Source organism: Bos indicus, chromosome 8, assembly GCF_029378745.1.
Source record: "Bos indicus isolate NIAB-ARS_2022 breed Sahiwal x Tharparkar chromosome 8, NIAB-ARS_B.indTharparkar_mat_pri_1.0, whole genome shotgun sequence".
In the NCBI taxonomy this organism is placed as follows: Eukaryota; Metazoa; Chordata; class Mammalia; order Artiodactyla; family Bovidae; genus Bos; species Bos indicus.
Window position 1 is genome coordinate 84,059,245 of NC_091767.1, and position 27,694 is coordinate 84,086,938.

Here is a 27,694-nt window from a genome sequence, read left to right on the forward strand (position 1 = left end):
TCACCACAAACTGGAAAATTCTGAAAGAGATGGAAATACCAGACCACCTGACCTGCCTCTTGAGAAACCTATGTGCAGGTCAGAAAGCAACAGTTAGAACTGGACAAGGAAGAACAGACTGGTTCCAAATAGGAAAAGGAGTACTTCAAGGCTGTATATTGTCACCCTGCTTATTTAACTTCTATGCAGAGTACATCATGAGAAACGCTGGGTTGGAAGAAACACAAGCTGGAATCAAGATTGCCGGGAGAAATATCAATAACCTCAGATATGCAGATCACACCACCCTTGTGGCAGAAAGTGAAGAAGAATAAAGGGCCTCTTGATGAAAGTGAAAGAGGAGAGTGAAAATGTTGGCTTAAAGCTCAACATTCAGAAAACTAAGATCATGGCATCCTGTCCCATCACTTCATGGCAAATAGATTGGTAAACAGTGGAAACAGTGGCTGACTTTATTTTTCTGGGCTCCAAAATCACTGCGGATGATGGTTGCAGCAATGAAATTAAAAGACGCTTATTCCTTGGAAGGAAAGTTATGATCAACGTAGACAGCATATTAAAAAGCAGAGACATTACTTTGCCAACAAAGGTCCATCTAGTCAAGGCTATGGTTTTTCCAGTGGTCATGTATGGATGTGAGAGTTGAACTATAAAGAAAGCAGAGTGCCGAAGAATTGATGCTTTTGAACTGTGGTGTTGGAGGAGACTCTTGAGAGTTCCTTAGACTGCAAGGAGATCCAACCAGTCCATCCTAAAGGAGATCAGTCCTGGGTGTTCATTGGAGGGTCTGATGTTGAAGCTGAAACTCCAATACTTTGGCCAGCTGATATGAAGAGCTGACTCATTTGAAAAGACCCTGATGCTGGGAAAGATTGAGGGCAGGAGGAGAAGGGGACGACAGAGCATGAGATGGTTGGATGGCATCACCAACTCAATGGACATGAGTTTGGGTGGGCTCCGGGAGATGGTGTTGGACAGGGAAGCCTGACATTCTGCGATTCGTAGGGTCACAAAGAGTCGGACACGACTGAGTGACTAAACTGAACTAAACTGAACACGTTGTGGCATTATTTATAGTATAAAGAAGTGGAAACAATCAAATGTCTATTAGTAAGAAGCTGGTTGAATAAAGTCCCTACATAATAGTACTATTCAGTTGTTAAAAAGAAAGAGGAAGTTTTCTACATACTGATTTGGAGTGATATTCAGGATATACTGATAATTTTTAAAAGTAAAGACTAGAAAAAAGAGAGAAAAGAATTATACTTATTCTTCTTATTCACAGATGAATAATACTTCTGTGAGATAATTTGTATAATAATTCTGAGGGGGTATGGAATATAAATGTGTATGTTTCAGATCAGATCAGTTGCTCAGTCGTGTCCGACTCTTTGCGACCCCATGAATCGCAGCACGCTAGGCCTCCCTGTCCATCACCAGCTCCCGGAGTTCACTCAGACTCACGGCCATCGAGTCAGTGATGCCATCCAGCCATCTCATCCTCTGTCGTCCCCTTGTCCTCTTGCCCCCAATCCCTCCCAGCATCAGAGTCTTTTCCAATGAGTCAACTTTTCGCATGAGGTGGCCAAAGTACTGGAGTTTCAGCTTTAGCATCATTCCTTCCAAAGAAATCCCAGGGCTGATCTCCTTCAGAATGGACTGGTTGGATCTCCTTGCAGTCCAAGAGACTCTCAAGAGTCTTCTCCAACACCACAGTTACAAAAGCATCAATTCTTCGGTGCTTAGCCTTCTTCACGGTCCAACTCTCACATCTATACATGACCACTGCAAAAACCATAGCCTTGACTAGACGAACCTTTGTTGGCAAAGTAATGTCTCTGCTTTTGAATATGCTATCTAGGTTGGTCATAACTTTCCTTCCAAGGAGTAAGCGTCTTTTAATTTCATGGCTGCAGTCACCATCTGCAGTGATTTTGGAGCCCAGAAAAATAAAGTCAGCCACTGTTTCCACTGTTTCCCCATCTATTTCCCATGAAATGATGGGACCGGATGCCATGATCTTCGTTTTCTGAATGTTGAGCTTGAAGCCAACTTTTGCGCTCTCCACTTTCACTTTCATCAAGAGGCTTTTGAGTTCCTCTTCACTTTCTGCCACAAGGGTGGTGTGATCTGCATATCTGAGGTTATTGATATTTCTCCCGGCAATCTTGATTCCAGCTTGTGTTTCTTCCAACCCAGCGTTTCTCATGATGTACTCTGCATATAAGTTAAATAAACAGGGTGACAATATACAGCCTTGACGAACTCCTTTTCCTATTTGGAACCAGTCTGTTGTTCCATGTCCAGTTCTAACTGTTGCTTCCTGACCTGCATACAAATTTCTCAAGAGGCAGATCAGGTGGTCTGATATTCTCATCTCTTTCAGAATTTCAGTTTCAAAAATAACACTGTAATCATCAACAGGAAATTAATTTAAAAATTTGATCAAAGGAGAAGGATGGAATACAGTATAAGGGACAGGCATAGAAAAATATTATGTAGGAAGTAGCAATTCCTAAAAAACTTTTGAACTGTAGTGTTGGAGAAGACTCTTGAGAGTCCCTTGGACTGCAAGGAGATCAAACTAGTCAGTCTTAAAGGAAATGAAACCAGTCAGACTTAAAGGAAGTCTTAAAGGAAATATTCATTGGAACGACTGATGCTGAAGCTGAAGCTCCAGTACTTTGGCCACCTGATGAGAAGAACTGACTCATTAGAAAAGACCCTGATGCTGGGAAAGATTGAAGGCAGGAGGAGAAGGGGACGACAGAGGGTGAGATGGTTGGATGGCATCACTGACTTGATGGGCATCAGTTTAAGCAAGCTCCAGGAGTTGGTCATGAACAGGGAAGCCTGGTGTGCTGCAATCCATGGGGTCACAAAGAGTTGGACACGACCGAGTGACTGAATTCTAAGCAAACTAAAGACCTATCTGAATATTAAATTGTTGACATACTGTTACAGAGAAAACTACTGTGCTTAAGCTATACATCCTCCTTGGAACATATTCAAAGGACAAATAGAACTACCAAAAACATAATAAACTTAATTAAATACTTTTGCCGTTAGTTGTAATAATGGTATACATTTATTACCTTACAAAATATGTTTATATTGTTGGCAATGTAGAATTTCAATTTAAGATAAGTCTACATCAGAAGGATTTCTCTATAATGGTAAATGTTTTTTTCTTTTGCTTTTTTTGTTCAATTGGAGGATAATTGCTTTACAATATTGTATTGGCCTCCACCATATATATCAGCCTATAATGGTAAATTTGATTTGGGAATATCACTATGAACTGTTTTTGTTCTTGTGTGTGTGTGTGTGTTTAACAAAAATGCATATTTCTGGCAGTCCACTGAAAGGCCTTGAGACTAAAAATACATTTGAAAGAAAGATGCCTGGTGCCCAGACTGGGGCCTCTGAACACTATTCCCCAGTGAAAGGAGCTAGGGCTCTTTGGAAGAAGGCTGGCATTGGCCTATAGTGGGGAATGTAAAAGTGAGCCATCCAAGATCTCTGGAGGCCTGTCCAAGGACTCAGGAGCCAGCTCGAAGGGCTCCATCAGCTGAAGATGAGACAGTTATTGCAACTGATGGAAACATTCTTAATATATAAAGCCATAAGTTCATATTGAGTCTCCAGAGAAAGAGAGAAGGCCAGAAACAAAGTAATAAAGCAAAAATATTTAGGCACCAACTTCTTTTTTTTTCTTGAGACAGCCACTATTAAAATTTTTAAATCTTTTATAGTCTTTTTCGTCTGTGGTTAATGCATATGCATAATTTTTTACAATTTTATAAAGATTGGCATAACATTGTATTAGTTTCAAGTATACAACATAATGATTAGATGTGTGTGTGTGTGTGTGTGTGTGTGTGTGTATGGTTGAAATGATGACCACCATAAGTTAATTTGCATCACCTCACATAGTTACAAATTTGTAACCAACTTCTTACCATGATGGGCAATTTAAAGGAAAGAACAGAGCATTTATCTTACCTTTCAGAGTAAGGAACTTGCCCTTGCTGATAAGAAAATATTATTTACAGAGGAATGTGCTTAGTCGCTCAGTCATGTCTGACTCTTTGCAACCCCATGCATTGTAGCCCATCAAGCTCCTTTGTCCATGGGATTCTCCCAGCAAGAATACTGGAGTGGGTTGCCATTCCCTTCTCCAGGTTACAGAGGAATTCCATTTAACAAATGTGGAAAGAATGACAAAAATAGAAATTCACCATTTTGTTACCCCTAAGGAAATAACAGATGCAAGCAAGAGTCATCATGAGTAAAAAAAAAACCATTGGTTCAGTGGTGGAGGAGAATGGTTATGATGGAGATATCATACCATTGCCACCTATATCCTACCAGAAGTGGGATAATTTATGCCTCCTGATGAAATACAATAAGAACCATATGGCACAACCTAGAAATTATCTTCCCCCCAAAAATTATACTCTGAATATTTTAAAGCCCTCCCCATCCCCACCACTTCCCTATAAACTTGACTCTTTGTTTTACTTTTTAGAAGTTTGTGTTTGGAATTTTAGAGATAGATAAAAGAATAAGAGTATAATCTTCAAAGACCAGACCACAGAGCTCAAGGATCTGTTACCCTCATTGGCTGCACTAAGAATGTGTCCCAGGTTAATCTTGAGACATTCATACTTTTTAGGCAGGGGGGATGACTCAGTCAGCAAACAGAACACTCACAGAAAAATGTGTCCTCAGAAGTGAAGAAACTGAGTTTTAATAAATGTTTTCAGAATTTTGTTTTCAGAAAAATCTAGATAGAAGCAAGCAATTTTAATGTTAGCATACACTTAGGTTTTGTGCTCTACAGATCAGTGTGTTTGAAATCACATATGGAGGTAGGAACAGCACCATAACATGCGGCCTTGAAGTCTCACTTGAAAGTGTCTCTAAGATTCTAGATATTATGTAATCATACTCTATTTTTTTAAAAATTTACATGAAAGTTTGCAAACATAGAAAAGTAGGGAAAAAACTATAATGAATCCTTATGTACTTACTATCATCCAATTTCAACAATCATTAACATTTGCCAGTGTTGTTTGATGCAACCTCTTGTCACTTTTTCTTTAAATTCCAGACATTATGTCATGATCATTTAATCAGATTTTTTCACCCATAACAATTTAAATGGATATTTGAGAAAGTCAAAATTTACCGTATCTTGTTGTTGTTCAGTCTCAGGAAATGCAGTGCTTTCATTTCTTGTACCCCAGGTGGTATAGATTTTAATTCATTATGATCCAGAAACAGCTCTCGCAGAGAATGGTAAGCTCCATAGAAGGAGACTCGGTCTATGCCATCATCCACAAGCTTATTAAATGACAGGTACAAGTATTCCAGGCCTGGTTCCATGTGACCAAACACATAGCCAGGGATGCGTTCGATCTGGTTCCCGATGAGTACGAGGTGCACCAGCGACTTGGGTAGATAGGAGGGGACATGGTAGAGCTTGTTGTAGGAGAGGTCTATCGATTCTAGATTTCTAGAAGAGAGTAAACAGTGTGGGTGCATCAGGGCAGTGACTGTTAGCTCAGAGTTTTGACAAGCCAGTCAGGATGCTTGTCTGCTTTCATGCCAGTGTTTAGTAATGATTCCCAGTGCAAGTGTGGCTATATGACGGCTAGCTGCAAGGTTAGTGCTCTTACCTGGGTAACAGCTACTTGAGTTCCTGTCTTATGGAGAAGCACCAGAGTTGAGAGAGAAGAAACTGATGTCCTAGAGGTAATGCTGAGACCCAAAGAGGGCCCACAAATATCTCTGAGGCATATCTTACATTGGAAATAAAGTCCAAAGTTCTAGCTGACATCAAAACCCTATCCCTACAATCATCTTTGGTTCCAGCAAGGAAGTAGCAGTAAGAGGTCTGTGCATTCTTCTCCCACATTTGATCTGATAACTTGGGATCTGGAACTTGGGGTTAGAATGAGGGATCTAGAAAAAGTTGATAACCAATCAGAAGATCTGGGAAATGTGGTGAACTCCCTGGCTTTTTTCAGGAGCCTCACCTGCAGCTTCTGCCCACTGCATGAAGATTTTTCACTTGCTGAAGACTCGGTTGCCCTGCCACTGCCACATCCTGCTATACCTAAAGGGCCCTCAAGGTCTCTTTTCATGTCTGTCCTGCTTCTGAAACATGCCTATCCCCACGATGCTACTCAAATCCCTCATTCCCTCACGACATGACTTCAGATCTGCTCTGATGGCACCTGCTGCTGGGGCCTGACCCTGCTTCCCTGGGTAGCTAATCATCTCCCTCCTGACAGGCAAGGCCTCGACACTTTGCACTTCCCTGAGAGCTACAGCCTGGGACCATTGATTCCTCTCAAAGAAAGTGGGCTCTGTTTTTTCCTTCCTCTATCAGGTCATGCATTCTTCAGTCTCTTTTGTAAGACTTGAGATAGAGAAATAGTATCAAGGAATGAAGACAGTGTGGTATAGAATCTAGTGGTGAGGGAGGAGAAAAAGGGAGAAGGGCAGCTTGCTTCCTTACTGTATTGTTGTTATTGTTGTCTCTAAGTCATCTCTGACTCTTTGTGACTCCATGGACAGCAGCACACCAGGCTTCCCTGTCCTTCACAATCTCCCAGAGTTGGCTCAAACTCATGTGCATTGAGTCAATGTTGCCATCCAGTCATCTTATTCTCTGTTGTCCCCTTCTCCTCTTTCCTTCAGTCTTTCCTAGCATCGGGGTCTTTTCCAATGAGTGGGCTCTTCACATCAGGTGGCCAAAGTATTAGAGCTTCAGCTTTAGCATCAGTCCTTCCAATGAATGTTCAGGGTTGATTTTCTTTAGGACTGACTGGTTTGATCTCTCTGCTGTACAAGGGACTCTCAAAAGTCTTCTCTAGTACCATAATTTACAGCATAAGTTCTTTGGAGCTCAGCCTTCTTTATGGTCCAACTCTCACATCCATACATGACTACTGGAAAAACCATAGCTTTGACTATACAAATGTTTGTTGACAAAGTACTGTCTCGGCTTTTTAGTATGCTGTCTAGGTTTGTCATAACTTTCCTTCCAAAAAGTGTCTTTTAATTTTCTGGCTTCAGTCACAGTCTGCAGTAATTTTGGAGCCCAAGAAAATAAAATCTGTCATTGTTTCCACTTTTTACCCTTCTATTTGCCATGAACTGATGGGACTAGTTGCCATGATCTTAGTTTTTCAATTAGAGTTTTAAGCCAGCTTTTTCACTCTGCTCTTTCACCTTTATCAAGAGGCTCTTTAGTTCCTCTTCACTTTCTGACACTAGAGTTATATCATCTGCATATCTGAGGTTGTTATTTCTCCCAGCAATCTTGATTCCAGCTTGTGATTCATTCAGCCTGGCTTTTCACATGATGCACTCTGCATATAAGTTAAATAAGCAGGATGACAGTATACAGCATTGACGTACTCTTTCCCTATTTGGAACCAGTCCATTGTTCCATGTCTAGTTCTAACTGTTGCTCCTTGAGCTGCATCCAGGTTTCTCAGGAGGCAGGTAAGGTGGTCTGGTATTCCCATCTCTTTAAGAATTTTTGTTTGTTGTGATCCACATAGCCAAAGGCTTTAGTGTAGTCAATGAAGCAGAAGTAGATGGGGTTTTTGGAATTCCCTTGATTTTTCTATGATACAACGGATATTGGCAATTTGATCTCTGGTTACTCTTCCTTTTCTAAATTAGTTTGTACATCTGGAAGTTCTCAGTTCACATACTGTTGAAGCCTAGCTTGTAGGATTTTGAGCATTACCTTGCTAGCATGTGAAATGAGCAAATTGTATGATAGTTTGAACGTTCTTTGGTATTGGAATGAAAACTGACCTTTTCCAGTCCTGTGGCCACTGCTGAGTTTTCCAAATTTGCTGGCGTATTGAGTGCAGCACTTTAACAGCATTCTCTTTTAGGATTTGAAATAGCTCCACTGGGATTCCATCACATCCACTAGCTTTGTTTATAATAATGCTTCCTAAGGCCCACTTGATATCACACTCCACGATATCTAGCTCCAGGTGAGTCACCACACCATCATGGTTATTTGAATCATTTAGACCTTTCTTGTACAGTTCTATATATTCTTGACATCTCTTCTAATCTCTTCTGCTTCTGTTAGGTCCTTGCCATTTCTGTCATTTATTGTGCCCATCTTTGCTTCAAATGTTCCCTTGGTATCTCCAGTTTTCTTGAAGAGATCTCTAGTCTTTCCCATTCTGTTGTTTTCCTCTATTTTTTGCTTTCCCATTCTGTTGTTTTTCTCTATTTTTTTGCATTGTTCACTTCAGAAGGCTTTCCTATCTCTCCTTTCTATTCTCTGGGACTCTGGATTCAATTGGGTATATCTGTCCTTTTCTCCTTTGCCTTTTGCTTCTCTTCTCAGCCATTTGTAAGTCCTTTTCAGACAAGTACTTTGCCTTCTTGCATTTCTTTTTGGGGGAATGGTTTTGGTCAACATCTCCTGTGCAGTGTTACAAACCTCTGTCCATAGTTCCTCAAGTACTCTATCAGATCTAGTCTCTTGAATCTATTTGTCACCTCCACTTATAATCATAAAGGATTTAATTTAGGTCATACCCAAATGGCCTGGTGGTTTTCCCTACTTTCTTCAATGTAAGCCTGAATTTTGAAATAAGGAACTGATGATCTGAGCCATAGTCAGCTCCAGGTCTTGTTTTTGCTGACTATATAGAGCTTCTCCATCTTCAGCTACAAAGACTATAATCCTCTCTGCAGGTAGAGGATTATCAAACTTAAAGTTCATGACTGCCTGTGAGGTCAACAGACCAGCACAGTGATCAGACCTTGGGTCATGCTGCTTGGGCTTGGCACTTGTACATTGTAGGTTATCCACAGCAGCAGTGACCATAGCTATCCTAACATCAGTTATATCATGAACAATTTGAACTCTGAAAATAACCAAGTTTTTGGTAGGGGGAGGTTCACTAAGAATGCTGTCATCTTCCTCACTCATTCATTTTCATACCCTGTTTAGTAATGGCAAAGGAAAAGAATTCATCTATGAACATCAAATTGTAGCATGTACTTACTCTTGATTTATCCAGGCTAAAGGAGCAATTCTATTTTCTTCAATTTTATTATAACGTAATCCAATGACATTGATCTTTCTGGTATGATTAAAAGAAATTTCAGTTATTTCTTCAATTTGGTTATTTTCTAGGTATAATTCCTATAATTAAAAGAAAAGACTTATTTTTCTTCATATTACTTGATATGATAAATATATTCAGTTTCACAGAATTAAAATATATTCAGTTCACAGAATTAAAATCATGTTATAAACTGTTGTCATTAGTGTTAGTTAATGAAAGAGTCTTGCAGCTCTTCCAAATGAGTTAATTTTTTACATTGTTAGATTTTCTAGCTAGCAAAATAAAGTGTACTGTCTGTCATGGTTATGGAATTAAATGAATTTAATTATTTTTAACCATAAAATGATATGATATAGCATATCATGATAATTGTATAAAGCTTTCTAATTTATAAAACTTATTCACATAAATTATTTCATTTGGGCTTCAAAGACCTAGAAACTAAAAAATAGGTAGAAATTATCCGCATCTAGTAGTGAAAAAACTCAGGCCTGGAGAGATGGCAAGGTGTTTGCAAAGTTACACGGCTGATACATGAGGGAATGCTTGCTGGCCCCAGCTTAGAGTCATCCTGTTTCCTGCCAGTCCATGCTGTCTGTAATTTTTTTAGGCTCACATTTTTAAGGTTTGTTTGTATTATAATTTCTTTAATTAAAAGTTCATTAAGAGCCTTCATTTAACATCAGGGTGAAGTTAGAACTATTAGTAAGTTGTCAGTAGCTAGCTGCCTTCAAGTTAAATTCATTTGACTTTACAAGGAATTTGTCACTCAGAAATCTTGTTGGAATTCACAAGTATGATTTGTGTATATATATTTGGAGTAATTCCTATTGTCGTAATTTCCCCCTCTTTGTCATTTAATTTTGATATTGTTGGAACTGTGTAAAGTAAATTTTAGTGTTCTGCTTCATACCTATTTAGGGGTGAACTCTTATTAGTGGCTCCTAAACTTGATTGTAGGTTAGAATCACTCGTCAGCTTTTTAAAGTATAAATTCCAACTTAAATTAACAGAGCACACTCATTTATACGTTGAAACTGCACGTGTGAAGTGGTGCGTTGAAAGGGTTCAGAGTGTACATACATGCATGGACAACAGCTCCCAAGAAGCTAGTAAGAGGGTCTTTAGAAAGAGAAACCAGAGATGGGAGTGTCAGACATGGAATGGAGACACACTGCTCTTTTGTACTATTCAAGTGTTGTGTGTGTGTGTTTTACTGTGTGCATGCATTATCTATTTAAAATTTTATTTAAAAAAAAAAAAAACAATAAATTGTTGACCCCATTCTCCAAAGAACCTGATTTAGCATGTCTGGTATAGGCCCCAAAATCTGTATTTGTTTAGAATCCAAGTAATTCTGAGGTAAAGCTAGGTTATGAGTGCAACCTCAATTTTTACAGTTTTGGTAAATTCTAAATGCCTGTCTTAATCTACAAATAGGAGGAAGAGGAAGCATGGTGGCTGTGTAGCAGCAGTATCAGATTGAGATTGATGGCCCTCTTTTGGCTCACTGGGTTCACAGCCATATGAAGCTTCATCCTGCTGGCTGATTGTTTATGGGACAGAAATAGAGCTCAGAGGAAGTAACCTAAGGGTCACCTGGATCTGCTAAACCTCAGTTCTTAATGCGGAATGTCAGGGTGTACACTCAGCAGGGAAGGCCCCACCAGAGTACCCCCATAGTAAAGTGTGTCCTGTGTTGTAGCAAGGGAGACCACACACTTGGGCCGCAGGAAGTCTATCCAGAGGGGACGGACACCGGACAGTGCTAGTCAAAACTAGTAAGCTGTGAGAAGTGAGTGAGGGGTGGACTGCTCAGCAGCCTTCTCTGCAAATCTTGTCCATCCTTACAGGGTCACTGCTAGCCTAGGTGGGCCTCTGAGTGGAACAGACTGAGATGAACATCACATTTCCAGTTTGAGATAGTTTAAACTACTTTGCAAATCAAGGTGCTTTTTCCAAGTTGTACTTTCTGTTTGAACTTTGAGTTCATCTTCCCTATTCTCTCCCCAAGAGCTGTCAGTAAGACCAATTTTCACTTTACCAAGATTCTCTACTAGTAGTAATAATTCTGATTCATAATTTTGTATTGTTTGAAAACAGTACTCAAATTATAATAAATTTTATTTATAGCACCAGAATGACTCAGTTTAATATGCATCACGATAATCTTTTAAAATATATTGTTTGTTTTGTCATTGTGTGCTATATTTAAAGTATAAAACATTATAAAGAAAATATTGGTACCTCAATAGAAGCAGGAAGACCCTGTGGTATAATTCTAAATTTATTTCTTCCCAGACGCAGGTAGGATAGGCTCTTCAAAGGTTTGAAAGCTAAGGAATTGACATTGGTTTCACTGAGATTGTTTCCTTCCAATTCTAAAGTGACCAATTGATTTAAGTCTATAAAAAAAAATTATTGTGATATTATGATTTAAAAACATGCAATTTCTATAGGCTTTCAAAATTTCATGTGAGATGTTCACTTTATTTGGACGACTAATGTTATAGCTTCTTTCTTTGAATCCCCCCATAGAGCCTTTTCCCAAGTACTCTTCACATTTGCACAACAAATGTTCAGTTCAGCCAGGACTCAGTGCTGACTGCATGGTTCAGGAGAGACACGCCTGTAGAGAAATCACTGTTGTGTTGTATGATGAAAGTTTGTAACCCTCATACCAAAGCCAAAAAACACCACAGAAAGAAAGAAAATTATAGGCAAATATCACTGAAAAACATATATGCAAAATAACTAACAAAATACTGGGAAACCAAATTTAATAATACATTAAAAGGATCATAAACTGTAATCAAGTGGGACTTGTTTCAGAGATGCTAGAATGGCTTAATATCCACAAATAAATCAGTGTGATACACCACATTAACAAATTGACAAATAAAAGTCATATGATCACCTCAATAGAGGCAAAAAAAGCTTTTGACAAAATTCAATATCCATTTATGTAAAGACTCAACAAAGTGGGTATAGAGGGAACATCCCTCAACATATATGACAAACCTACAGCCAATATCATACTCAAAAGTGAAAAGCTCGAAGCATATCCTCTAAAATCAGGAATAAGACAAGGATGCCCAATCTTACTGCTTTTATTCAACATAATGCTGGAAGTCCCAGCCATAGCAATCAGACAAGGCAAAGAAAGGAATCCAAGTTGGGAAGGAAGAAGTAAAATTGTCACTGTAGACAACATGATACTATATGTATAGAAAATTGTAAAGACTGCCTCCAAAAAGCTATTACAACTAGTACATGAATTCAGTAAAGTTTCAGGATACAAAATTAATACACAGAAATCTGTTGAGCTTCTATACACTGGCAATAAACTATCAGAAAGAGAAATATTAAGAAGACAGCCCCATTTCCAATTGCCTCAAAAAGAATAAAAACTTAGGAATAAATGTAAACAAGGAGGTAAAAGACCTGTACTCAGAAAACTATGAGACACTGATGAAAAAATAATTGAAGGCAACACAGACAAACAGAAAGATATTCCATGTGCATAAACTAGAAGAGTTAATACTGTTAAAATTACTATACTGCCTAAAAAGACAGTCTACAGATTCAGTGCAATCCCTATCAAAATACCAATGGCATTTTTCACAAAACTAGAACACGTAAGTGTAATATTTGTATGGAAGTGCAGAAGATCTCAAATAGCGAAAACAATCGAAAAAGAAGAACAAAGCTGGATAGATCACACTCCCTGTTTTCAGGCTACAGTAATTGAAACAGTGTGGTACTACCACAAAAACAGACCTGGAGACCAATGGAACAGAATAGAGAGCCCAGAAATAAACCCACACATTTATGGTCAATTAATCTTTGAGAAAGGGAGTTAAGAATGTACAGTATGGAAAGGAGCGTTTGTATAATGAACAGAAGTCAGAAGAAGGAGGTGGGGGAGCAGGACACCACCCAGAGGTGGCAATGAAGTATTTGCAAAGACAGATAGGTATGAAATGGTGGCATAACCAGGGAGGTACAGAGAGTGTAATGCAATGGGTGGTTCCTTTTTTCAGGACACAAAAGGAGCACTCTTGCCTGGTAAACCCTGAGTCTTTGAACAAGGGAATTACAGCAGTAAATTCCCATTGCAGTGTTCACTTCCTGGCAGAGTGAAGCCAGATGGACATTTTGAAAGAATGACTAAAAATTCCACACATTCAGATTGATCTACCAAGAAAGGCCTTTATACAAACAAGTTTCTTTCTAAATTGTTTCTTCAGGTCTCTGGAGTGGTATGACCAAATCAATTGGAAACTTAGAGGAGAATGGACAGCTTAGCAGTGATGATACCCAGAGGCATCTGAGTCAGACACTCAGGGTGTAACTTTGGAGTTTGTTCAGTGGCCAAAATTTTCAGAATAGCGGATGTTTTCATATTCAATTCGAGTCATGGATATTGCGCTGATACGGTCTGTGCAACTTAGATCCTACTCTTAGGCATGCAGAGAAGTAAGACATAGTCTAAAGTGAAAACAAAAGACACTGCCATCACAAGTACCTCATAGGTTCTAGAACATGACAAGGAGAAGATGGCAGTGTAGACCTGAGGGGTACGGAAGTGTGAGTGGAGCTAGACTCTCAAGATAGAAAGACATAGGTAGAAATGGGAGGGTGAGGCAGCCAGGTGAACACATGGAGGTATGAGCCCACATGGTTGTGCTCAGGAGTAGGAAAGAGATCAGCCCTAGAGTGGCCCATCTGTAAGAGAGGATGAAGGTTGTGGAGAAGACAGAGGTAGGCTGGGCAGGGCCTTCATGCACCAGAAAATAAGGTGTGACTTTCCTTCTGGGCAGTGAGAAGCCTCTGGCCAGGGAACAGCATGACAAAATACTAATCTGCTGGTATTTAATATCAACTGAAGGGCAGAAAGGAAGTGTGGAGGCCAATTATTAAATTATGATACATGATTCTATTTCTTTATATAACCAATTCCACAACTAAAGGTACTGAGAATCCAAGCATATTTATCTAGAACATAGCTGAGGTTTGGGAATGGAGAACTTTTTTCAGAGAAAAACAGGTGATAGAAGTAGACTAGTGGTTATTACATGAGCTCACAAGAGAGAGAAACACAATAATGCAAATTCATGATCTTATGCATTAATGTACAGTCATTCTGAGTGGATAGCCACACGCCATCATTGCTAGAAATGACACCATGATCATGGATTTTGGTTTGTTGTCATCATTAATGAAGACAGGAACATTTTTTAGTATGTCCTGTTTTCTTCTGCTCTCCCCCTTCTAGCTTCACCTTCCCTTTTGATGTTGTTGTTTAGTTATTAAGTCATGTCCAACTCTCTTGCGACTCCACAGACTGTAGCCCACCAGGCTCCTCTGTCCATAGGATTTCCCAAGCAAGAATACTAGAGTAGATTCCCATTTCCTTCTCAAGGGGATCTTCCCGACCCAAGGATCAAACCCATGTCCCCTACATTGGCAGGCAGATTGTTTACCACTGAGCTGCCAAGGAAGCCCCACCTTCTCTTTTAAGACCTTCCTTTTCTCTAGAGTGGGTATGCAGGTCTCCCAGTAGATCCTGGATAGCCTCCTAGCACCTTGGCATAGCGTGTATAGCTCTCCGTTGTGTGGTTCCTTCTCATCTTTTCACATCATCTTTTGTTCTTCACTCCTTATCATAGCCTGCATCTAAGATTTATGAAACTGAAATGTTTTTCCCATAGCATCTAGATTGTTTTTTACACTTTTGCATGTATTACTTTCCATGAAGTGCCGTCTTTCCCACTTCCCTGGAACTATACATTAATATATAAAACCTGGAAAGGTCATGAGGGAGGTAACCGAAGTGCTGCAGGCCACTGATAGTCAGCCCAGGGGCTTCCACCCAGAAAAGCAGTGTCACAGCGCTGGCAGTGGCCTTTGTTTTGGGCTTGCCTTGCTCACTGCCAGCCAGCCTGACCATCCACAACAGTGGGACTCACAGGAGCTGAGGAGCTGCAGTGGCTGCAGCAGGTGAAAGAGAACTCAGTACCAAAGGTGCCAACACTGGAGCAGAGCTAAGAAGCCAGTACCGAAGGACCAGCACTGGAGTGGGGCTAAGAACACAGGCTAAACAGAAGAGGAGCCTTCAGGACACAAAGCCTACAGAGGCTTCGCTGGGCAAGATGACAGTGCAGAGCCTCCTCACTGGTCACCTGCAAGGAGCTGAGGCATATGAGGTACTCAGACTGTGGAGATGGGCAGGGGAGGCTAGGTCACCCTGGACCACAGTTAGCCCTCTGGGAATATGGAAACTTTTTCATGAGGGAGAGGTGGATGTGAGTGGAGAAGCAGTTATAGGAATGCGAGAGAATACTTCCCAAACAAGGACTTAAAGCATGCCATTTTGATAGCTCTGCTAGAAATACCATCTCACATGTAGTTCACATGTAGCCCATTAGTACATTTGTCCTAAATTGTGTTCCTTTGGTCTGTTTCACCTCGCAGCTAGAAGTTGAACTTTCTAATGTCTTTTCCATATGACAAAAGCCCTTCAAATTTTGTTAATGTTTTTCACGTGTACCCTGAAATCCATCTGGAAATAGAGTATTTCCATAACTCTGTCATCCTCAGATTTGGCAATTTTCATTATTGTTTTTTTCCTATCACCAGAAGTGTTTTGTCCTTATGAATTTTTTTGAGGAGTAAATTCCCCATTTTAAAGGAATAAAGGTTGGGTAATCAACACTAACATCATAAGTATAGTTCAGATCAAATAAACAAAAGTTAAGCACTATAACTCTATACCTCAAGAGCTACACTAGACTGGTAGGAAGATAAAAAGAAAAATTAGACAGTCTTTGTCTTAAAGAAGCATATAATCTAATCAACAACATTAGCTAGAATTCTTGAAAAGGCAAATGTAATACTACCTTATTTATCTTGAGTTCATAATATGACAACCTCAGTTATCCAGCTCAGTCCAGAAATAGTCTTAAGAAGAGTGAATATCAGTTGTATCAAATGAACAAAATGTGGGGCACCTTCACTTCAGCCCATCCATGGGAAAGCCAGGCTGACCTGGCAACCACATACCCATGCACATCATTTGTCTTGCCTTGTGGGGCACATGCACCTCGATAACACACAAGTGCCAGGAGTGACAGAGCAACTCTCGGGGGAACAAGACTATTAAAGCCAAAGTGACTGCCGTATATAGTGCATGTGCTAAAGTTTATGTTTGCTTTGATTTTAGAATAGCCCCTCAAAACCTCACATCCCCATTTACTTATATTTTATATATGATTCTCATGTGCCAAACCATGACATGTTAAAATAGCAAAATGTTTGGATGTGATGGAATTGTGGATGGGGTATATTGAGCATCTAAGGGTGATAAAGGAGACCATTTAAACAAGCCATGGTATTATCACCATTAACACCATCATGTTATCACCAATACCAAAAACAGTACAAATATAGGATAAGAACACATGGCTATTTGGGGAATGTTAGTATAACTCTTAGGACATTATGGACTTGTTGTTCAGTTATTGTATTATAAATGATGAAAACCTGAAATCATTGAAAGTTTATTTATAGAATACTTTTTAAAGACAACAGGCAGTTTAAAATACATTTTTTAAAGTTTCACCAATCAATAGTTAAAATAAGTTTTATCAACTTAAATGGTAACATGAACTAAAAACTTTTTATTAGCTATTCACTTAGCAATATTGCAAATAAAATTTCCATACAACTATAGAAGAAAGATTATAAGGACACATGTCATAAAGTCAAATGTTAAGTACCTGATAAACTTTCTTCATCAATAACCTGCAGCTTGTTCTCATTGATTTTGAGTTCTTCTAATGTAGATGGTAGTTCTGAAGGAATCGTTACCAAATTGTTTCCATCCATATTTAAGCGCATTAAATTCTTTAGAAACTTCAAAAAAGGCAAATCTCAAAATTACTTATTTATCTTGTCACAGAAATGCAGTCATATATATTATTTAATAGTCAGTTTGCAGTAGTTACTAAAGTTTCACAAACTTTCAGTTTATTCAGGCTTAGGCATGAATCCCCAATTCTCCCTGCCAGGTAGATGTTGATCCTGTTAATAGCATTTATTCCCTGGTATTTTCAGCAAACCACATTTGGTGATTTTGTATCATACTCATCCATATTTTTACTGTGACTTATATTTTAAGTCATATTTTACTGTGACAGGAGAAAGTTCCTATCACCACTGGACCAGCCATATTTTCCTAGATCTTATGTTTTTGCCTTCTCAGCAGTAGAGTCAAAATTTATTAAATCATGCAGTAATCTGAATCTGTCATCGATACTAACAATATAGCAGTTTGAATCCTTTCAATGTGTTTGTAAACCTCAGTTTTCTATCTGTACTAAGCAGAAACAGTCATGAAATAGCACTAACTATTGTGGAAATTCATCAAAATTAAATGCCACAAATATCACAAACTATTTCTATATGGTACCCAAACTGTTTTGACAGTCTGGAGAGTGTATATCCACATTTGTAGTTACATGTTTGTTGGCCAGACTAGCCCCCACTACCAAAGTTGCAGAGTGATTTACTTCAAAGATGCTGAAAGTCAATTTCAGCAGTTTGGAAATGAGATAGAGAATCCCAAAAACAAACAAACAAAAAAAACAAGTTATTTCCTACAATGTCCTCTTTTTTGATCAAATAGAGAAAATGTACAAGTCCCAACTGTTGTTCTATCAGAAGGACAACTAGCATGAAGCAGGACTCCAGGTCTTTCACTTGAATGTGGACACCAAGTGTCTGGAACTCTCTCATCTGCAGCCCAGAATGTAAATAAGAACCAGGAACTAAGCTTGTAAGAGGCCAGTGACTTATCCAAAGAGTGGAAGAAAACCATCCAAGGGGATAAAGTTTGACTTCCTGGCATATAACATATTTTACTTGGGCTTCTTTAACCACACACAATTTTGAGTAATTGTTTGCACACACAAATTCCTCCTTTCTTCTGCCTTTGTTTTTCGGAAAGTCCTTGTTACTCTCTTTTCTCCCTTTTAGAAAAAAAATTTAGTTAAATCTGATTCTTTCCAAAGTTTACTCTATGCTTTTCTCTTTCCCTCTCTGCCCAACCTATCCCCAAGCTAATTTTCTTCTGAGCCTCTTTGTTCTTGCAGAACCCTACCTGCTGAAGTATTCTTTACCAGATTTTGCAGACTGCACAAAATAAGGAAGTTTTGTCTTGCTGGCCTGAAAATGTTAACAGTTTCTAAATAAGCTCTCCTTTTTCCCCAGAAATACCTCACATACTAAGAGACCATATTTCAACATGTTTTCAGGTACTTGGGAAGAAACTCTTCCATAAATTCTAAACATTAGTTTTGTCATTGATGCAACTGTGGGTGCGTTAAGGACAAAGCATAGAAAAAACAGAAATTTGTAAAACAACCAAGTATATTCAAGATATAACTTGGATACAGTTTAGGGATATCAGAGAAGAAAATTTCTTTGACAAAAACTCCTTTAAAACATTTTACTGGGACTTCTTTGATGGTGCAGTGAATAAGAATCCACTTGCCAATACAGGGGATATAGGTTCAATCCTGGTCCAGGGAGATCCCACATGCTGCATGGCAACTAAGCCCATGCACCACAACTACTGAGCCTGTGTTCTAGAGCCTTGAACCACAGCTGCTGAGCCCATGTGCTGCAGCTGCTGAAGTTCGCATGCCTACAGCCTGAGCTCTGCAACAAGAGAAGCCAGCACACCACAACAGAGTAACCCCTGCTCACTGCAACTAGAGAAAAGCCTACATGCAGCAACAAAGACCCAGTGCAACAACAAAAAAGAACATACTTTTCTTTCCTTCTCCATCTCCACCCATTATCAGTACAGTTAATGAGAAAGCCATCCAAGTGGACTTTTAGAAATCATAGTACATATTTACCTTGAATGCTTTTGGACCTATGCCTGAAGAGGTGATATTATTTTTGCTCAGATCAAGCCTTTCCAAATTCGGTAATCCATTAAATGCTTCATCCGGAATGGAGGTGATGGAATTGTCTAGGACACACAGCAATTATGTTTTAGGCCTATGTGCCTGTAAATACATATATACATGTACATGCATAGATAGCAAAAGAGAGCTTTATCTAGAGGAAAACACAGTCCTTAGAGCAAGGACAATGTTATATAATAAATGAGTATTTAGAAAAAAATAAAAGACTGAGACTAGACTATTACATGCGGTCAAAATTTTCACTCTGAGGACCCGTCTTGCTGTAGTACATCATGTTTAGATGAAGCTGCTTAAAACAGCCAGAATGTGGGTTGCCAGACAATTCTGTTAGCAATATGCATTTTACAACAAAGATGTGTTGTGGAAGGTACTATAGAAACTGAATTTTATAGTTCTTCATATTTTCCTATTGACACTTCTTAGACTCTGGACCAGAAATATTTTTTAATGAAATCTTGGGCAAGTAACTTACCTTCTCCAAGCATCAGTTTGCTCTAAATAAGAAGTTTGAGGAGATTATTTCTCAGATTGCTACCAGATCTAATGTTAAAATTCTATGACTTCAATCTATAAAAGTTCCTGCATGCTTTAATTTATGGGGTTTTGTTTGACATTTAGTTAAATATAGTAGTCAGTGATTTTATACCCAGAGAATGAGCTTAACAGAAATGGTGGTGGTTTAGTCGCTAAGTCGTGTCCAACTCTTGTGACCCCATGGACTGTAACCTGCCAGGCTCCTCTGTCCATGGGATTCTGCAGGCAACAACACTAGAGTGGGTTGCCATTTTCCTTCTCCAGGGTACCTTCCCAACCCAGGAATTGAACCCACGTCTCCTGTGGCTCTTGCATTGCAGGTCAGTTCTTTACCACTGAGCCAATAGGGAAGCCCAAGAAATGGTGAGTACTATAAAAACCATGTGGTAGCTTTCTTATAAAACCAGGATAGTGTAACTGAGCACACATCATCTTTCGTAAGATTTTCTACCTTCACAGATTAATAGTTTGTCTAATGGCAGAGCACACCTAGCAGTTAGGCTACAGAAGGAGGGGGTGTTGCTAAAAAAGGAAGCTCTCAGCATAAGAGTAATTCCTTAGGAGATCATATAAGCCTAGCATCAGGAAGGCCATAATACCTGAAGTGTCCTATTGTAAACTGGCTGTCCTGACTAAGGAGTCAGGCTGTGTCAGTTGAGTATTTATATGATCATTTATTATTTCTATGGTAGTTTATTTCTGTTACTTCTCCCAAGACACGTCTGAAACCCCACTCAGATTCTCTCAGCCCTCCATCTTAAGAGCCATGCCCAGCGTGGCCTTATCGCCAAGACTCGTTCACTGTCCCAGTCTCCACACCAGCCAGCCTCACACACATATCTGTCCTGCCGGTCCTCTACTCAGAGCTCTTCTTGACCCTTTAAGAACATGAGCAAACAGTCTGGATCACGTCATGCCTACCAAGTAGCTAAAATCAGGGGGAAAGCAACAGGGACGCTGTGATATTGCTGGAAGGAGTCTCACAGCCATTTTAAGGAAGTCTGGCCATTTCTTATAAAGGTAAACCTGCTTTTACTGTATCATTCAGCAATCCACTCCTGGGTATATGCCCTAGGAAAAAGAAAACTTAAGTCCACACAAGCATCCATATATGGATCTTTATAGCAACTGTTGCATAATTGCCCCAAACTGGAAATAATCCAGATGTCCTTCACCTGGTACGTGTGGTCCATCCAAACAATGGAATGCCACTCAAAAGTGAGGAGGAGCAAGTTGTTGATAAACACAAGAACCTGAATAGCTCTCAGAAGTTTTATGGTAAGTGAAAGAATTCCAACTGAAAAGGCTCCACACTGTATGCATTTCTGTGGCATCCTAGAAAAGCTACTCTAGAGACAGAAAACATCAGGGCTGGTGAAAGAAGGGACATGAGAGAATTTGGTGAGGTGATGAAAATGTTATACCTTGAATATGTGACTGTATGACTATGCATTTGCCAAAACTTAAAGAATAACACACTAACAATTTTTTTACTGAATATAACTTACACCTCATAAAGCTGATTTTAGGAAAAAAGTCAATGGGACATCATGATTTGATTTGGAGGAATTTGCATTATACCTGATGGTGCTTTTCTGTAGTAAACACCTATCTCTTCTGCAAAGTTTTTATGTTTGAAGATTGTGAAATTAATCTGTTGGGGTCCATTTATATTATGAAATTATAATATCACATTCATAGGGCAATGAGAGGTAACCACAGAATCAAACAGACATCCACATCTTACCTATGAGCTCCAGACTTGTAATCTCTGGTGCTGTTAGCGGTGGTATTTGTGTGAGGTCAGCGCTGATACAGGAGATGGTTTTGTAGGACAGAGAGCACATGCTTGGCAGAGACGGTATGCCTCTGGGGGTAGCTGGGATTGGGAGTCGAGGGGGCATCCTGAACGTGTCTCCTCTGATGGTTTCATCCTCATCGTCATCGTCTTCCTCCTCATCGTCATCGTCTTCCTCCTCCTCATCATCGTCTTCCTCATTCTCCCTTGCTGGGTTTCTGTGTTGATGGGCCTGCCTCCCCTCCTCTTCAGGCCTCTGCGCTTTCCCTTCTCTGCTCTGTCCCTCATTGATAGGTCTCCCCCAGTCTCCAGGTCTAAAAGTCTTTTTCTTTTGCTCCCTATTTTCATCTTGTTTGACTTCTTCTTCATCCTCCTCAAGTTGAAGTTCCTCTTTTCTCAGTGCTCGATTCATTTCCTCCCAAGGAGGTGACTGTTGCTTATGAGGTAAATTGGTAGGTTCTCTTTGTTCTGAAGAATCACCAGAAAATTCAGTTCTGTCATTTAATGCTGTACCACTGAGTAGCAAATAGGAGGCTACTGACCACGAAATAAGACAGCAAGGGCAAGTTGTGGTATTAATGAAAGGAAAAATCATAGTGAAAATTAGGTTAGTAAATATTATTCCCTCCAGGAATATGAGTGCAATTTAAACATGAAATGCATTTGTAGTTTTTGCTTGAATAATTTTAGTAGAAATAAATGAATGTTATTTGTGTTTTGTAAGATGTTATAGGCAATTCTTATTTGCTTTATGAGCCTTATTTTACTAAGGTATCATGCTATCTGATGACTAAAGAGGGAATAATATTACCATATGTTACAAAATGGTAAGCAGTCCTATTGTGAGATTATAAAATAATCAGATGTGATGCCTTTATAATAGATACTGTTCAGTTAATTGGGGTTATTGATAATGTAAGAATTTGTACACTGTCAGACATAAAAACATGAAGCAGGTGTATATTTTACTTGTTTATGATAATGAAATCGGCTTTTATTATATTTGTCTGATTTTCTTTCAGCTCCATGTGCCTAAAAGTATCCTCTGAAATTCAGAATTATAGAAAATCATCTTCTCTTTTCCTCCCAGACTCTGTACTTAAATCATGTTTACTGCTTGAGATCTATGGAAGATGTTCTGTACTTAAATGATACTTTCTTAACCTAGACATATGCATAGAGTATTTTTTATTATTTCATGATGATAACATAATATATTATAGTAGAAAGTTTATCTACATTTGTATTTAATTGTTATTATCTTTGGCAGAGATCAGGGAAGACTTGACACAGACCAGACCCTCTGAATGAAGAGTTTTTAAGGGAAAAATAAGCTCAGTACATAGATTTTCTTTCATCAAAATATAAAAATTTACTTAATCATTTCCATGATCTTATTTAATACCATACATAAATCACCCCAAAAAAGAACTCAAAATGTAATTATTTGAAATAATTACTTGAAATTTCAATTCAGTATATATTATAAAGTCTGTGAGTTATTTTTTTCACATCTCTTGACAAACATGCAAAAGGAGAATAGGAAAAAATTAGCAAAAGGAAACTAAAGCTATCATATTGAAACATTTAAAATCTTTCCTGTGTATCCAAGTTTATTTTTCCAAAATAACCACAGTATTTTTCAAGAACAGTAGTTCAAGTTTTGAAAAATATCTGAGCATTTCTGGATCTTGCCTTTATAAACCTTGTGTTTCATCTCCCAAGGTGTCAGTTTCATTAAACACTTTTATTTTCTAACACTTTTTTAAAAGTTATATTATCTGAGTAAAACAATTGGTGCTTAGTCACTCCATTGCATCCGACTCTTTGCAACCCTTTGGACTGTAGCACACCAGGCTCCTCTGTCCATGGGATTTTCCAGGCAAGAATACTAGAGTGGGTTGCCATTTCCTCCTCCAGGGAATCTTCCCAACCCAGGGATCAAACCTGCGTCTCCAGTGTCTCCCACATTGCAGGCGGATTCTTTACCCAATGAGCCATCAGAGATTCTCAAAGCAGTTGGTACTCTACACCAAATACAGTTCCTAAATGTCCTGAAGTTCTTCTTGGAAGGAGACTTCCGTGGATAGCTACCCTGTGATCACCCTGTGTGTGTGGAAACAGTCTACCTTAATCATAGGCAATAGAAAACATCCCTATTCCCTATCCCTTCCCATCAAATTATCTAACACACATTTATTTCATAAGCTACTGACTAGGCTTTTCTTGAAGGAATCCTGAGCCTCCTTCTTGAGAGTCCTCTGCCCCATCAGTCTCATAGGATAAGGGATAGTGAGCAGCCAACAAAACCTCATAGCATATAATCTTTCTCTGCACAGCAGTACCACAAAAGAAAGCCACTGCTCTTGGGCCATGGCCTTTATTTCCCAAGGATTACCTGAGCAGTAATAACTGCACATAGACTGAGAGAATTGGGCTTTATTCTCTCTAGATGCAAGCCCCTCCCCACTTTCTTCACCCTGAGTTCTTTATTTGGGTTGATAACTGTAGGTACATTGAGTTGAATTGAGACAACGCATATAAGGAACTAAACAGAGCTCTTCACACCTACTAAGAATGTGGGAGCTGTTTACTGTGTAAATTCTGTCACTCCATCTGTAAGGCTGAGAGTCAAATGTGGAATGTGATCTGGGCCGAGTTCAAATTGAGCTAAAACTCTAAAACCACTGTCTTTTATTTCTCTCCTCTGATATAATCTCCCAAGTAATTTCCTTGTTTGTCATCACTGTGCCAATATTTAAGTACCCTGCTGACTAGTTTATCATAATTTAAATTTTAAGATAAGGACTTCTGTGGTGGTCCAGTGGCTCAGACTGCACTCCCAGTGCAAGGGGCCCAGGTTTGATCCCTGGTCAGGGAATTAGATCCCACACACTGCCACTAAGAGTTTGCATGCCATGACTAAAAAAGATCCCTCATTGCAGGAGCAAAGACTAAAGAACCCACCTGCTGCAACTAAGACCTGGCACAGCCAAATAAGCAAGTATTTTTTTAAAAAAGAAATATCCTTTAAAAAAATAAAATTTAAGGTAGTGATGAAATAAAAGCAAATGAAAGTTAAAGACTAAATCACGTGTGATATTTTGTTTGGGCTAAATATTTGTACCAGTATCAGAGCAGACAGGGCAGCATTCTCCTTCAGGTATAATTGTTTGGGGGCACATCTGAGGGTGGCACTTGGTCTCATCACAAAGCACTTTTCCATTCAAGCAGAGGCAGGTAGTACAGGGCTCCGGAGACCACACAGCTTTGTTATACATGATCATCCCATTTGCCAAACAGTGTCCTTTCTTTCCTAGAAGAGAACAGTAACATTTAAATTCCTTCTCTGATCACTAGCACCTTTGAATGGAAGTGAGCCCAGTGTGAAGCCCAGAGTGATAGAGCCACACAAGAATAACATTATATGTTCATTCATACATAGGGTAAAAGTATCTTACATATGTAACCCCTTGAAGTGCTTTTCACGTGTACTGTCAAGCCCTCTTACTTCTCTGAGTGGACCTCCTCATGGTAACTTGACTCTAAATTGTGCTTTTCATCCTGCATCTGTCAGGATGGCTGAGCTATTATAATGGCGACAAATAATCCTCAAATCTCAGTTATTTCTTGTTCATGCTGGATATCCAATGTAGATATTGTTTGTCGAGACAAACGATAGGCTTCGTCTCCAAGCAGGCTACCCTGCTGGCCACAGCAGTGGGAATATGAGGTTGCAAATAACACACAAGCTCTAAATGTATCTAATTACATTGAACCAAGGCAAATTATATGGCTACATCTAACTTCAGAAGAGAAAAAGCAGTATAGTTCCATAACATGCCAGAGAGCAGAGAACCAGAACAGCACTAATGATGAGCCAGCCCACACTGTACCCTTCTCAGTGTGCAGATGGAGAGGTGAAATTAGGCTATGTGCTTGTGGTGCTTCTGGCATTGAAGTCTCAATAATACATTGCAGCTATCTCTGGTTTTAGAATTGTTGTGTTGTTGAAATACAGTTCTAATACCCTTTTAAAGTGCACAGTACAGTGGGTTTTAGTATCTTATTCTCTCTTCATACATGGATAAGTGTGCCAACTAAGCAGGCCATTAGACAGCCAATTTGAATATTAGAGGTGATGTTTTCCTTCTAATCCTAATGTTAGTCCTAATAACTCTTCTCCATTTGATGAGCCACTGTCCCCTCAAGTGAGAGCTCACATTTGTCTCCTTCTCTCCTTCACCACTGTGTTAGCCCTATTCATCTCTAGGTTTATATGCAAGGGAACAGGAATTCAGATAGAAACTTGTACACAAATATTCATAGCTGTCCTATTCACAGTAGCCAAAAGGTGGAAACAGCACAGTTATATCCATCAGTGGATGAAAGGATAAACAAAACGTGGTGTTTCTCTGCAGTGAAATATTATTCAGCCATAAAAAAGAATGAAGTACATACTACATGAATGAACCTTGAAAACATTAGGCTGAGTGAAAGCAGTCAGACACAAAAGGCTACGTATTATAGGCTTCCTTTCATATTAAATATACAGAATAGACAAATTCATAGAGACAGAAAGATTAGTGATTGCCAGGGACTTGGTGGGGAGGGGTGGGAAAAGAAAATGGGGAGTAAGTGCTTAATATGTATGCAGTTCTCTTTTAGGGTGAAGAAAATGTTCAGGAACTAGGTAGTGGTGATGGTTGTACAATATTGTGAATATACTAAATGTCACTGAATTGTACACTGTATAATGGTTAAATGACAAGTTTTATGTTATGTGTGTTTTATCACAATTTTTTAAAAGTCTGTTTTCCAGACCACTGGAAAACATTTTAGGACAATTTAGAAATGTTTAGTATACATTGTTTGTACTTTATACACATCACCCTATATTGTATATTTTTAAAACAGATTTGAGATCACATTATGGATACTGCTTTTCAGTCTTTTTATTTTCTGTTATTATAGCTTAGATATCTTTCCACATAATTAGAGAAATTGACTTCATCATTCTTTAAGAGTTATGGGTACACTATAATTATCATTTTAGATTCCCTGCCTTGAGACTCTTCTCTCCAATCATGTTGTAAATATGACCTAAATTGTCTATTTTCATCATAATTGTATGTTATTTCTGTTAGCTTCATGGAAATAACATCATTTAAAAGTATTTGGTTCTCTTGAGACAAATATGAAGTATTGGTCACAGAACATTATGTGGTGATATTTTCTTTTGTCTTCTGAGAGTTTTATGTAATGATAACATACGTAAAATATAATTACTTTTTCCTTCCAAACCTGGAAAAATGCGGACCATTACATATTAGTGTTTAAAATGCCTAGTTGAAATCTTTGGAAGAATTTCCAATCTTTTCAAACTTTAAAAATTCAGGAAAAAAATTCTGTAATTTGATCTATATAAAATAAATTCAGTGGCTTAACTTCATATTTGTTTGAAAATATTTAATAGCCATGAGTTCATAGACTCATTTGAATCATTTATTTCTATATCCTAGATAACCTATCATGATAAATGACATGTATATTACTATAGTAGGATTACAACTATTTAAAATACATGGCATAGTAAACAGACTGGAAATAATAAACCAAATAGTATGTATGGTTTTATAAATATAGTTGTGGAATAAGTAATGTTTTTCTTTTTTCCAATAATTTTATAAGTATATTCTATAAATGATTTTTAATTACTTCAAAATTTATCTTTATAGATTAAATTAAAAGATAATAACTTGAGTTTTTAAAAATTTTCTTCATGGAGCTTCTCTCTCTCTTCCTCTCTCCTACTATTTGCTTACCTGGTAACACATTATAGCTTGATTCTACTCCAGGAACACTTAAAAAAGATTCAAAATTTTCCTCAATACTGTAATCCAAGTTAATTATGGGAAGTTTTGCTGCAGGTGTAACTGTCTTCATCTGCTGAATTCCAGGCTGTCTAACAGATCTGTGGGTGGACAAGGAACTTTTTCTCAGTCTTCTATGATACATCTTCCTTCTTTGCCTCCTAGAAGTTTCTTCATTTTGTCCAAAGTCAGTTTGAAAAATGAGAAGCAGAAGAAAACAATACAAGCTTGAAAACTTCATGCTTTCTTTTTCACCATTTGATTCCTAGGATGAAAATGAAATGGAATTTTGGAGTTAGTGACTAAATTTTTTACCTCTGAAAATTGGCTTATAATTGCCTATATCCCTCAGCAGCAAGTCTCTGA

At 38.6% G+C, this 27,694-nt stretch overlaps 2 protein-coding genes across 4 annotated transcripts in view; one reads left to right on the forward strand and one right to left on the reverse strand.

Annotated features, from left to right (window-relative positions):
* Positions 1-27,694, forward strand: part of CENPP (centromere protein P) — a 235,314-nt gene that overhangs the window by 157,966 nt on the left and 49,654 nt on the right. The gene's annotated exons all lie outside the window — the stretch shown is intronic.
* Positions 1-27,694, reverse strand: part of ECM2 (extracellular matrix protein 2) — a 41,052-nt gene that overhangs the window by 2,410 nt on the left and 10,948 nt on the right. Inside the window, exons 2-9 of one of the 3 annotated variants that reach the window (XM_019966572.2) lie at positions 27,281-27,593; positions 24,583-24,771; positions 21,405-21,923; positions 19,052-19,167; positions 16,907-17,042; positions 11,373-11,530; positions 9,063-9,202; positions 5,195-5,521 (exon numbers count right to left, since the gene is read on the reverse strand). In XM_019966572.2, coding sequence (XP_019822131.1) covers positions 5,195-5,521; positions 9,063-9,202; positions 11,373-11,530; positions 16,907-17,042; positions 19,052-19,167; positions 21,405-21,923; positions 24,583-24,771; positions 27,281-27,569 — 1,874 coding nt within the window. In that variant the 5' untranslated portion in view covers positions 27,570-27,593. Of the gene's footprint in view, positions 1-5,194; positions 5,522-9,062; positions 9,203-11,372; positions 11,531-16,906; positions 17,043-19,051; positions 19,168-21,404; positions 21,993-24,582; positions 24,772-27,280; positions 27,594-27,694 lie in introns of all 3 variants that reach the window. The other 2 variants (XM_019966571.2, XM_019966570.2) reach the window with 2 other exon arrangements.